Source organism: Cervus canadensis, chromosome 10 (genome assembly GCF_019320065.1).
Source record: "Cervus canadensis isolate Bull #8, Minnesota chromosome 10, ASM1932006v1, whole genome shotgun sequence".
NCBI classification, from domain to species: domain Eukaryota; kingdom Metazoa; phylum Chordata; class Mammalia; order Artiodactyla; family Cervidae; genus Cervus; species Cervus canadensis.
In genome coordinates, this window is record NC_057395.1 from 21,887,341 (window position 1) to 21,900,926 (window position 13,586).

A 13,586-nucleotide genomic window follows, 5' to 3' on the forward strand; every position below is an offset into this window, starting at 1 on the left:
CCTTAAATAGCATCACCAGCAACTGGAGTGGGAAATCAAGATGTGAGCCTCAAGCAGTACTTTGCCTGAATTACAAATCACCTTATCATAGAATTGTATGTGATCCTTGATGCTGTTTTCATTTTATTGTAAATTTCCACTTGCATCAAAACCTAATGATGGTGATAACTAAGTAAAAACAAAACAGTGTACTGTTTTTCATAGAAGAATTTCACAGAATTCATTTGCCTAGGCAGTGAAAAGTATTACTTCGTTAAAAAATAATCTTCGTGTGTCCATCCTCCATCCTGTCTGTTCATTGTCCCTCCTTCTTCCTCTTCTTCCTCCTTCTCCTTGACTTGATGAATCCCAAACCCTTGCTTTAGCTCTCTGGGAAGTTCACAAAAACTCAAGAATGAATGCAAAGATCCCAGGCTTTCTCCTTGTCACAGTTGCTGTGTTGCCTATGGAAACTCACTGCCCTCAGATCCCCTCTGTCCTGAGCTCTGGAGGTGACCAGGGCTGGAGAAGATGGCAAGGGTGGCTTCTATCCCTCCAAGACACTGTGAGTTGACCTGGTTTCCTAGGGCACACAGAAGACTCTGCCTGCACCTGACCCTTCCTGTCAGCATAGCAGTAGAAAAGCACAAAGGACAAAGTCCCTCAGAGACTGAAATAATGGATATTATATTTTCCACTTTTGAAAGATGTTAGGGACATGTGTAGTAAGAACAAAATGATTAAACTTCCATACCACCAAGTCCTTAGAGAAACTGGTTCAGCATGCTAATGGAAGAACATCCATTATGTGGTATCTAGACCAACTTGAACTTGGTCATGCATCTTTGGTGGGAGCAAAATTTGTAGCTTTTGAGGCCAATAACACTGTGGTGCAAAGAGTAATCCCTTGCTTTGCTTCAATTATGGAGGTTCTTTGGAACCTATTCCACAATAATAGGACATGTCTTCTTAGGACATGTGAACTTCTTGAGACTTAGAACAGGATTAGGCTAGTCTAGGCTGTGTTAACAGACTCCCGAATCTCAGGGGTTTTCAGAACAAGGAGAATTTTATTGTTTCACTGAGGTCAGGTGTCCCAGACAGCAGGGAGCCTGGAGCACAACTGTTTGGCTCCCTCCCTGACAGCATTTCTCTGGATTGAGGACTTAAGAGTCCCAGAAATCCCTGGTGAGAGACAGGGCTTGTTTGGGGAGGGCTCAGCAAGAGACCCGAGGTCAGTCAGTCTTTCACCCAATGAGAACAGCAACAGGGGAATCCATGTGGGGAAGGGAGGAGCCAAGGGCAGGGCCATGCTCAGCCACTGGCTTCCTCCGGGGCAGCTGCCCAGTCTCACTGGTTCTTGAGCCAATATCCCCAGAGAAGGAATACAACGACCGCCCTTGGGGTATCTTCCTGCCTTCGGATTCCAGAGAGGGCCTGCTCCGTCCATCCATGAGCCATCCGTCCATGAGCTGGCCCTGCTCTTGCCCTCTGCTTCGCACCACCTCTCCTGTGCTCTGAGGCAGTGGGCAGTGAAGAGCCATGACTTGGGGAAAGGGGAGAGGGATGTGTCCTGAAAGACCTCGCAAGAGGATTCAACATGAAATGTTCTATGCTGTTTTTCGAGTGGAAGAAGAGAAAGATCAGGCTCTGAGGACTCCTTGATCAGCCCCTACGGAATGCTCCCCACAGCAGGCAGAGCACAGGATGAAGGTGCCGAGGTGTCAGCCACAGGACAGCCCTCCCGGCAGGATCCACTGCCGCCTGCTCTCCAGGGTATCTTGTGATGAGGGTGGGGAGTGTGCCTCCTGTCTCCCAGCATGACTTTCGGGCTCTGTAGCAGAATCTGCCTGCTGTGGGCTCCGAACCGTGGCAGTATCTAACCTATTGGGTGAGGGGCTGCTTGCTTGGGCCTGCGATAGCCCTAGCACTCAGGAGTCCTGGCAGTGCCAGAATCGGGGCCCCATGGAGCCTCCTAGGGCCTCCTGTCGGCGCCAGCAGCTGACAGCAGGCCCCAGAAGGGATGGACGGTGCTCATGCCCCCCACCCCCTCACTGCAGTCTGGTCCCTGTACTCACCAGCATGACTTTGGCACCTTTTTCTACCATGGTGGTGGTGGGTTAGGGGCTCTGGAGTCCCAGATCACACTCACAGGCCTTGGCAGAAGTGAGCTGGGGGCTAAGTGGGGGAGCGGGCAAAGGGCTTTTGTGTGTGCACGTGTTAGGAGGAGAGGGTGGAGGCCAAGTAAACAATGCATCCCAGCATGTGTCCCTGGCCTTGGCCATTGATGTGGACCTGGGGTCAACACCTGGGTTCCATAGGTGTTGGCAGTCTTTATACAGATGGGGGGAGTCAGCACGGCCCCCAGAGGCCCGTGTGTGTGTGTACCCCATCCGGGCCTCACCTTTGAACATGGGGCTGATCCTCCAGACCCCCAGGCAGCCCTGACTTGAAAACTGGCCTAAGGAGAGTTCCATGAAGAAGAGGGGCATCCCGTAGAAGATGAGAATGATGAGGCAGGGGATCAGGAAGGCTCCTGGTGGGCAGGGAGAGGGCTGGCTCAGGGCTGGCTTTGGGGGATCCCACCCTCTTCCTGCTCAGAACCCGACAGCAGAATCTTTGCAAGTGACTGGGCTTCCAGGACGGTGTGCCATGCGCTGGACTGGAGCCTCAGTCTGAGGCACACTGCTCACGGCCTGTTTTTGAGCTTGACAGGGGTTCCCAGGAAATCTGCTCTGAGCTGAACCCAGGTCCTAGAGCTGCCATGTTCGGGTGGGAATTGATGATTTAACCAAGCAATTTCACATACATTAGCTGATGGGGTCCTCAAATATCCCCCGACTCATTTTGGGGGTGGCTGTTGAAATGCAGGGGGTATAAAACTGAGACTTGGGAGGTTGGGTTGCTTTCCTCTCTACCTTTTCTCCCCTCGAGGGATCAGGCTGCCAAGGTCAGGGGGTAAAGGGTACCTAAGCCAGGGGTGGGGGAAAGGGAGATTAGGGCTGGAAGGGGCTGGCTGGGCCCTGGTGGCTGGGCTCTATCCATGTGGGTGGTCCCTGCCCTGTGCCCACTGGGCACCTCCCCCGTTGCAATAGCAGATGTATGGGAAGCGCCAGACATTGCCCAGGCCCACGGCATAGCCCACACTTGTCAGTATAAACTTGATCCGGTTGCCCCAGTTGCCCTGTTGGCGACTGTGGTCCTTCTCGGTGGCCTCGCTGGGCACGGCACCATTCTGCGCAGACAGGAGAAAAGCCACCATCAGCAAGGCATCGGCATGAGGGGCCTGACCCTTCAGGCCTCCCCCAGTGGGGACACCGTGGATCCTCCAGGCGCCTACCCCCACCCTGGGCTTCTCTCTGCAGGCAGGAGCCACAGGCAGGCCTGGCGGAGGAGCACAGAGGGAAGAGTGGCTACCAGAGGGTGCCAAGCGGGGCCTCCCTCACCAGCCCCCCAGCAGCCTGTGCTGGGGGCACCAGCCCACCTGAGGAGCTGCTGCCAGCATCTCAGAGGTGGGACACTGAGACACAGCTCGAGTTGAGAGCCCCCCTGCCCCAGTCCCTCCAAAGCCTCCCCTCTCCCCTCTGGGTGAGATGTGGGAGCAGCTGAGCCTCATATCACGCAGCCAAGCTGGCTTGGGCACAAAGGGGCCTGTGTCCAGACAGCCCCCCAACCCGTTGCCACCATATCGCCAGGCTGAGCATGCTGCCCATGGCAGCTGGCTGGTGGGGAGGGGACGCTGGACCCCTCCCCCAGCTAAAGGCTTTTTCTAGGGGGCACCTGGTGGTCAGGGCTGTAGGGTACAAGAAGGGGAAAGCAACTGAGCTAGGCCTGACCTGAGGAAGCATTCTGGGACTCAGGATGGGAGGGCCAGGGGAGCCGCCTCTGATTGCCCATGACAGCGGAGGGGAGACCTGGGGAAGCTGACCCGGGCGGGGCGGGGGGAGATGCTGCCCATGAGTTGGGGAAGGAGACCAGAGTTGTAGGCACCATGCCAGACTTGGAAGACAGACTCTGGGGAGTTCTAGTTCCAATTCCCTCAGGGGAACTAGAGGGAGTGACTCCGGAAAAGGATCTCTGAGCTGAGAGAGCATGGGCTGCAGAAGAGGGGGCTGGTCAGGAAGGGCTGATGAGGGGGTTCGCCCCAAAGGAAGGATGCAGGTTTGCCTGGGGAGCTGCGGGGCTGGAATGGGTAGCCCGAAGCCCCACTGAGGACCCCAACCCCACAGCTGGGACTAACCCACTGAGGCCCTTTATAAGTGTGAGCACACCCATCCCCCATGCCATGTCCCTTCCACCCCTCCCACTGAGTCAGCCACCCTGAGCCAGAGCCTGAGGGGTCAGAGGAGTCTCAGAGGCAAGGGAAGACCCCGAGAGTCACCAACAGAGAAGCCCAGAGAGTCCCTGAGTGGCAGAGACAGTCTCCCAGAGGGGGCCTGTTCTCCTGAGAGAAATGGCCAGGTGTCCCTGCGGACACCCAGGATCAGTGACACAGCCACACGACCTACCCGAGGGACAGCGCGGTAGTGACACTGACCCTCAGTTTGAAAGAGACAGATTCAAGGCATGCAGGCAAATAAACAAACGGGCCTGGGGCTTTGACATGCTGCTGGACTCACACTGACCCACAGGCGCAGAGTGGGGGGATGGTCTCACTGAGCCTGCGCCTTCTAGGAAGGCCTATTTGGGAAGGCAGGCCCAGAGGCCCCAGCACCTATGGTGGCCCTCCTAGCCACGCACCCTTTGCTCTCAGTGGACGCATCTGGGGGGCCACTTTGGGCTTGCACAGCATGTGGGCACTACTGCACAGGCACCCCTGTCCTGCCCAAAGGTGTCACCTCCCACCCAGCACTGCCCAGAGGAGACCCTGAGCCTCACATGGTCCTGGGAGTTTTGGGGCCAGTACCAGGAACCCTTCACAGGGCACCCAGGGCCGACTAGCAGAGCCTGTGAGCATGCATTCGAGGAGGTTTACAAGCACCTACTATGGTGCAGCACCAGCGGCTGCTCCCTGGCCCTGTATCCCAGCCCTTCAGAGCCCCATTCAGGAGCTGTGGAGGGAATGCTGCCGTGGGGGCCTGCTCCACAGCCAGGCCTCTGACTTTTCATTCCAGTGCAAGCTATGGGCAGGCAGTCTGACTGGTGAGGGCGTGGCGCTCAGCAAAGGACAGAGGAAGCCCACCTTCCTCCAAGGACACTGGAGGGCAGGGTCCCTCTGTGTGGGCTCCTAGGGGCTCTAGTTCCCTTCCAGTCCTCCCCTGGAGACTCCCCTCCACTTCCTTCCTGGACAGCAATGCCCAAGGCTGGCGAGACTTTTCTAATGCCGCACAAGTTTTTTTTTTCCTTGCATAATTTTCCTCATTCTAAGCCCTCCATTCTTTTTGACCTGCTGGGTGGAAGGCTTGTCACTGATAGTAACAGTCCCTGCAGAGGTTATTGGCTCTGAGGTGCCCACAAAAGAATCTCTGTGCTCATGGGTTTGACCCAGACTGGTGGCCCATCCGCCTAACCCAGCTCAGCCCCGCCGACTGGCCAGGCTCCAGGCTCCTGCTGCCCATCACCCATCTCCCACTGTGTGCTGCCCCTCAATGCCCTCCCAACCTCCCTCCCTCGCTCACACCTGGCTGCTGAGTTAAACCAGAGGGGCCTGGTGGCCTTCTGGGTTGGTCCCTCCTCCTCAGGCTCCCTGGATAGCCCCTACCCTCACCTCTGACTCATCGTCATGGGCCTCATGGGTGACCTCCAGGGTGGAGATTGCCTCGCCCTGTGCCCACGCTTCCCCAGGCCCAGCAGGATGCAGGCTACGGGACGTGCCTTCCACAGCTGTGTGGGTGGGCTGGCTGATCATCCTCCATGACATCTGCCATGCAAAGACATACACACATGAGACCCTCAGCGCCCCTGTCCTTCGAAGCAGTTATTGAGGCAGCAGTGTCCATGCCTGCACAAGGATCTGTGTGACCTGTCCTGGGCTCACAACCTCCCACCCCATCCCTGCCCAGGAGGGTGAGCCACTCTGAGCAGTTGCTTATGTAAGTCCTCTCCCTAGCCCTCCGCCCTCTCTTTATTATCTGCTCTGGGTGAGCTCCTGGAATTCAGGCAGTTCAGCTCTGAGGGCAGAAACCAGAGCTCCCCCCACACCTTGGACGTGGCAGGGCGGGGATCTCACACTGGGGTTTAGCATCCTAGCATTCTAGAACCTGCACCCCCAGGAGTCCGAACCTCTTCCACTCTCAGCATTGAGAGACCTTAGCTATAAAATCAGGGGATAGAGAGACAACCTCAATAGATCTCCTTAGATTCTGTAGCTCTGCCTTGCCTGGAATTTGCTATTTCTGACTCTCTCCTGTATTTTCCATTAGTTCCCACTGGCTTTCTAAACAACTTTAAAAAAATTGGTATTGCTTTCCTTCCAATTATGAGCTTATCATTAAAAAAAAAAATTGGAAACTACAGCAAAGTGTAAAGAGGACACAATGCTGCAGAGCCCGCTCCCAGAGGCCACCCTCCCGCCCCGCACCACAGGGGCGCCCCTCCCTTCTTCATGTCCAGACTCAGAGGCAGCCGAGCTTTCTACTCTGAGCGATAGCTGTGCTCAGGCTACCAACTCCCGCCCTCCAAGAGCAGTGTCCACTGGATATTTCTGTGAATCGAGCGCTCTCTCTTCTGCTCTCGGTGGACACTGAGGACTCCTGGAGCAGGCCAGGACGGGCAGGCCCTGCTGGGAGCTGGCAGGCTTCTTGTCCACGACTCTGCAGCCCCAGGGTTTGCTCAAGGGATGAAGTCCTATCCAAGACAAACTTTGCAAAGGAGAACGGGCAAGACCCTACATCCCAGACTGACCTTGAGCCAAATCCAGATCCCTGGCAACCTTCTCTGAGCTCCAGTGGGGGAATTCAGGCAGAACAGCCATGACAGTAAACCGTGGCTGCCCCGGGAGACCCCATGACCTCACACCCCCTGGTTCTTGGTTCCCCAACTTGTCTTTCTGAGGTAGCACCTGCCCTGCAATGACAGAGCCTTCCATCCTTCAACTGGCTCCCTGAGCCAGACACGTGAAAGAGTCAAGGGCCGGGCTGGAGGAGCGGGACCATGGGAAAATCTTCCCCAGACTCGAGCAGTATGCAGGGGCTATGAGTGTCTCCTGCCTCAAGGAAAACCTCACGGCACCTCTCGACATCAGGCCCTCACATGGGAGGTGAGAGAAGCAAGGACGTGCCCGGTGCCATTTCATCCCAGAGCCCTGACTGGCAGAGGGCTCTGCCAGTACTGACCCGCCAATATTGTGGATGGCGGACAGGAGATGTGGCCCAGGCACGCCGGGCTCCACTCCAGACCCTGGGAGTAGTGACGGGACCATTGGGTGGGCTCTGTCTCTGCCCTGGAGCCCAGCAGTCCTGCCCCGCACTGTGGCAGCCACGAGCAGCCTCTGCCCCAGTCGGCTGGCAGCAGGCTGGCACTTTGGAAGTGGCTTTGGTTGCTGACCCTGGCAGTCCTGAGGGTGGAGGGCAGCCCTGCATAATGCTACTCCCAAACCCAACCCAGGTCTCCCCAGAGGACATGCCTTCTCTTGCCTTCTGGAGGTCAAGTCAGGATGCACTGCAGAGAAAGAAGGTCCCAGTCCCCTCTCCCTCACTGCCATCAGCCACATTGCGCCTGCCATCCCCGCCGATACCCGGCTTCCAGGGATGAGGGCACACTGGTGGTGCCCACCCCACCCAGGCCCTCATCCTGGACACTGGTGACCATTCCGCAGGGTCTGTCACCTCCCGGCTGAGACGCTCACCCGCCCCCTCCCCCATTCTCCCCACGCAGCCCCTGTACCAAGTCCCCCTGCCCCCTCACCCACTCTCCCCATAGGAGTAACTGCATGGCACCGACAATGGGGCTGAATTGATTAGTACAAGTCCTGGGCACCTCCGGCCTGTCTCCCCGGGAGCTAGGACAATGCAGCTTGGATGCACAGAACAGATTCTCTGCAGGTCCTTGGGCGGGGGGCCCACACCCCCATTCTCCTCCCCCGCGCCCCCGCCACACAGCCAACTCTTCCTGCTCCTTTGCGCAGTTGCAACTTTCTGCGTCACCTTTGCGGGTGTTTGTCTCTCTGGCTGCTGTGCCTGCCCCTCCCTGGCACAGACCACTCAGCCCCTCTCCCCACCCCCAGTCCTGCCTCCCAGTCTGCCTGGCACCACAGAGGGGGCTCGATCTCCTGGAAAAAGACTGATCTGTTCTGGCGAAGAGGGGTCTGCAGGTCCATGAGCCGCCGCCATCCTGGGGTGAACACTTGGAGTGGAGTGCGTGCGTCTCCACTCACTCACACCTCCGCCAGCTCCAGGCGACACTGATGCATCCCCTGCCTCTTCCACTGCCTGCTGGGCAGCATCCGTTACTTTACCTCATCTCCTCCTGAAGCTCTGCCTCCCTCTCCCTGGCCCTCCCGCTCCAGCTGTCCCCATGTCCCCCAGCGCGGGTACACCACAGCTGGAGTGAGGCGGGGGGCTTGTTGTGTTTCTCCCTCGTTCCCAGCAAGTGATGGGAACAAACGACACATACACTCACAACCACAGGTGAGGCAGAGCGGGCCCAGGACAGACAGAGGGCGGCTCCTTCCCATTCTAGAGTGGGGGCTGGGCCCAGATGCTTCTGAGCAGACAGGCCTGGCACCAGGTGGGCCCCTGGTCACAAGGCTGGGTACCACTGGGCCCCAGAGAGGGTGAAGGGGCAGGGAGAAGGGGATGGAGCCACAGGGCACTCCCAGAGCATTCAGACTCCGCAGAGTGCTGAGGGCCGAGGGTGATGGGCCCTGAGCAATCCCCCTGGACTTGGGGATCTCCAGCCAGCCAAGACGGTAGATGTGTCCTCACAGAAGAACGGGACTGACTGTGCAAAAGAGTGGTGGCCTGCTGAACTGCGCTCTCACCTGTCTGAAGAAAGATAGCATTAGCCGAGAGGGCAGCTGCAGAACACGGACCCCTGAGGATGAGCACTGCGTCAGCTGAACCTGAGGAGGTCCCTCGGAGAGACAGTGCTGAGCGGTCTGCGTAGAGTGTCACTCTGACCCTCAATGCTTCTTCTCTGAGGCCACACTCACTGCTCAGTCTCCAGTGAGTGCTGAGACACCACAAACCAGTGACCAGGAAGGCGGGCACGAGTGTCCTGGTGCTGGGAAGACACAGCTTCCAGTTTTGGGAAACTGATGGGTGGGCAAAGGGTCTGGTACTACGTAGGATCTTAGTAACCTAAGATCAAGCATGAATTCTGATGTAAAGGACAGCCCCCCTGTGAGTTTGGTAAGTGTGCTGACCCCAATGGGAACATGGCATTTTATTTTAACCTTTTCTGTTATTATTTTTAAAATATTTATTGGGCTGCGTTGGGTCTAAGTTGCAGCGCATAGGCTTTTTAGTTGTGGTGCAACAGCTTAGCTGCTCCACGGTATTTGGTGCCTCAGTTCTCTGACCAGCGGCATTGAGCCCATGACCCCTGCACTGCCAGCTGGTCTCCTAGCCCCTGGACAACCAGGGGAAACCCCACATCATTATGTTTAAAGGGAAAGTCTTTAGTCAGACAGAGCTGGGTTCCAGCCTAGCTCTGGTGGATCTCCCTCCATGTATCTCATTAGGCAAGTTACTTTACTTGTCTGGTCTCAGTTTCTGTATCTCGAAAATAGGGATCATATCTACTCATCTTTGAAGCTAGTAAGCATTATAAATAATAGTAATAGATCATATATATGAAGTGCTTACTGTGAGCCAGATGCTGTCCTAAACACTTCATATTGATATATATTAACTCATTTAATCCTCCCAACAGCCTCTTGACATCGGTATGCTACTATGCCCATTTGGGGAGGGAAGATGGGGAGTGATCTTGGCTCAAGCAAGTCTCCCAAGAGAATGGCCTCAGACCCTAGCAACTGAGCTGCTTCCAGGCCAGCCTCATGCAGCTGGGTCCCCAGACACACTCTGCTGTCTTCCGCGAGGCCAGACTGAGGGCCTAGCTCCTGGCTGGTCCACTGGCTCCAGGAAGGCCCAGTCACCCATGATGCCCAAATGCTCACTTCCACCCAGGGTGGGCTCTGGGCTTTGGCTGCCCTGGCCTGGGCCGGGTGCCCAGAACAGGCAGCCCTGGCTGGACAGCTTTCTCTGGCTCTGGCCATGGGGACAGCAGGCGGCAGCAGCCCTGCTGGGTCCTGGCCATAATGAGGCCTCATTAGTGGTATCCAGCTCCTCTAGTCCCGCTGAGGGAGGCCGGCTCCCCCAAGCCCATCTCTGACTTTTCTGAAGAAGAGGCGGCATTCCTCCAGAGGGCCAAGGAGTCGAGGGGCTTTGTTTGCAACCTGTGACTCCGAGGGAAGGTCCCCCTGAGGCAGGACTGCAATGTGCTGGGGTGGTGGGGCTGCCAGGAAGCTGTGCGAGGGGAGGGGAGGCCGCAGAGCTGAGTCGGTGGGCTCCAAGGAGGCCAGGATGTGGAGGGAGGCCAAGTGGAATGGAGGGTAGGTCCTAGGTCCAGAGAGGAAGCCTGAGGAGGCTGGGCCTTTTCCTCTGGATCTAGATACTGCCCATTTCACTGGGGAGGCTTAGTTGTGAATCTAGGGTCATCCAGTCATCGTGCAGGCAGGCTGGCCTGGCTAGGACGGCAGCTCCTCTGTGCTAGTCCTTGTCATCTAAGGAGTGTGCCCACTGTGTGTTGGTGCCTAAGATAGGAGAAGACCTACCGTGTGTCAAACCACACTAGGAAGGCACCCAGTGTGTGCCAAGTCCAGTGCTTGGAGAGACTCACTGTGTGCCAGCCCCATGCCAGGGAGCCCTGGTGGTTTGCTGGGTCCTGCACGAGAGGAGTGCCCCATGTATGCCAAATTCTGGGCCAGGTGAGGACCCAGAATATGGTCAGCCCTGAGCAGGGTGAGCACGCACTGCGCGCCTGGCACTGTGCTGGGCGAGCGCCCAGTGTGTGCCGTGTCACACTGGGTGAGCACTGGTCACGCGCCAGGACTCATGCCAGGAGAATGCCTGATAAGTGACAAGCCTTCTACCAAGGGAGGGCCCGGTGCATGCCAAGCCCTGTGCTTGCTGAGCTCCCAGGATGTGTCAAGCCCACACTGGTTGAGCACTTGCCACATGCCAGGACCCGGGCTGGGTAAGCATCCACTGTGCACCAGGCTCTGTGATGGCTGCTGCGGACAGGAAGTATCTAAACACCTTAGTCAAAGAGCAGAACAGGCCAGGGTGGGACAGCCCCAGGCGGCCTCTGGTGCTTTCAAAGCCTTCTAGGACGACTTCGATGCTCCAGCACCTGGAGCCCTACCCTGGGTGACTCTGCTCTTATTCATCATGAGGCTTCCCAGTAGCACAGGCACCCAATGCAGCAGAGAGGAGGGGAGAGACCAGAAAGACTCACCAAGGCCTCTCTGCCCAAGATGCTGTACGCATGGGGAGCAGGCACAGGGGAGGGGACTGAGTTGGACTTCGTGTGAGACTGTGGGATTAAAGCTGACCCAGTGGGGCTCTTGGAGAAGGAAATGGCAACTCACTCCACTATTCCTACCTAGAGAATCCCGTGGTCAGAGGAGCCTGGTGGGCTGCTGTCCATGGGGTCGCACAGAATCGGACACGACTGAAGTGACTTAGCATGCATGCATGAATTGGAAAAGGAAATGGCAACCCACTCCAGTATTCTTGCCTGGAGAATCCCAGGGACAGAGGAGTCTGGTGGGTTGCCGTCTAAGGGGTCGCACAGAGTCGGACACGACTGAAGCAACTTAGAAGCAGCAGTGGGGCTCTCCTGTCCTTGGCTCCTCTCTACCAGCTCCCTGTCCTCTGAGCCCCAGTCAACCCGGCCCTACATGTGTATAAATAGAGGCACTAGGTCTCCATGACAGGAACCACCCCCACCACACCTCTGGTGTCGCCAAGCATCCCAGCTGCTCCCAGGCTTGGAAACACCCTGGCCAGCTGGGTTCCTGCATGGCCCTGTCCTAGCAGCTGCTGAGATGTGAGGGAGGCAGTTGAGCTGACCTGGCAGAGACCATCTGGGCTGGGACTGGCGGGCAGGAACACGTGTGGCAGGCATGTGGGCCAGGGCACGTGCTGGGAAGTGGCTTGCCCTCCACGGGAACCTGCCGCATGGAGAGCCCAGCAGAGGCTCCAAGGATGACATATGGTGACACCGAGGAGACCCAGGGGGCCCATGTCATCATACCCAAGCCTGAGGCAAAGAGGGATGGAAGTGAGGACCTCGTGGCCAGGGCCAGCTGCCTACTCCCGCATCCCAGGACACGGATGGCAACAGAAGTCACAGACCTGGGAGGGCCCAAGTGCCCCTGGTTTACACGCATGGCCCTCAGCTCCCTCTGCTCTGCCCCACCGTGGCCTCTAGAGAAGGAGCATCCTTCATGATCTGCCCTTAGGGGACCACGGGCAACTAATGAAGTCCAGGTACAGCTGGTCAGGTTAGCTAAGAGGGATGGCACTCCTCAGAGACAAGCGCTACATGGAGGCAGCACTGGTTCCAACTGAGTGCTGAGAATAGTGTAGCCCAGGGTCATAAGCAGAACTGAGAAAGAAGCAGGAAGAGAATCTCAAGCAAACACTGGGGGCGCCCAGGAGACCTGCTATGGAGCCTCAGACGCAGCAGCAGTGGGCAGATGTCAAAGGTCAAAGGGCACGAAGGAAACTACATTCGGGCTATCTTTTTTTTTACAAAGTGGTTTTTTCTTTTCTTTTCTTTTTTTTATTAGTTGAAGGCTAATTACTTCACAACATTTCAGTGGGTTTCGTCATACATTGACATGAATCAGCCATGGGGTTACATGTATTCCCCATCCCGATTCCCCCTCCCACCTCCCTCTCCACCCGATTCCTCTGGGTCTTCCCAGTGCACCAGGCCCAAGCACTTGTCTCATGCATCCCACCTGGGCTGGTGATCTGTTTCACTATAGATAATATATATGCTGTTCTTCGAAACATCCCACCCTCACCTATCTCCCACAGAGTTCAAAGTCTGTTCTGTACTTCTGTGTCTCTTTTTCTGTTTTGCATATAGGGTTATCATTACCATCTTTCTAAATTCCATTTATATGTGTTAGTATGCTGTAATGTTCTTTATCTTTCTGGCTTACTTCACTCTGTATAATGGGTTCCAGTTTCATCCATCGCATTAGAACTGATTAAAATGAATTCTTTTTCATGGCTGAGTAATATTCCATGGCGTATATGTACCACAGCTTCCTTATCCATTCGTCTGCTGATGGGCATCTAGGTTGCTTCCATGTCCTGGCTATTATAAACAGTGCTGCAATGAACACTGGGGTGCACGTGTCTCTTTCAGATCTGGTTTCCTCAGTGTGTATGCCCAGAAGTGGGATTGCTGGGTCATATGGCAGTTCTATTTACAGTTTTTTAAAAAATCTCCACACTGTTTTCCATAGCAGCTGTACTAATTTGCATTCCCACCAACAGTGTAAGAGGGTTCCCTTTGCTCCACACCCTCTCCAACATGTATTGCTTGTAGACTTTTGGATAGCAGCCATTCTGGCATGTAATGGTACCTCATTGTGGTTTTGATGTGCATTTCTCTGATAATGAGTGATGTTGAGCATCTTTTCA

General features: G+C 56.1%; 1 protein-coding gene across 1 annotated transcript; it reads right to left on the reverse strand.

The window, feature by feature from the left end:
• Window positions 1-1,053: 1,053 nt before the first annotated feature.
• On the reverse strand, window positions 1,054-5,837 carry LOC122448155 (sodium- and chloride-dependent glycine transporter 1-like). The gene is made up of 3 exons (XM_043479216.1): window positions 5,687-5,837; window positions 3,058-3,214; window positions 1,054-2,515 (listed from the first exon to the last, which is right to left on the reverse strand). The coding sequence occupies exons 1-3, from the start codon at window positions 5,825-5,827 to the stop codon at window positions 2,100-2,102; spliced, it is 714 nt and encodes a 237-aa protein (XP_043335151.1). The 5' UTR covers window positions 5,828-5,837; the 3' UTR covers window positions 1,054-2,099.
• Between the last annotated feature and the right edge of the window lie 7,749 nt (window positions 5,838-13,586).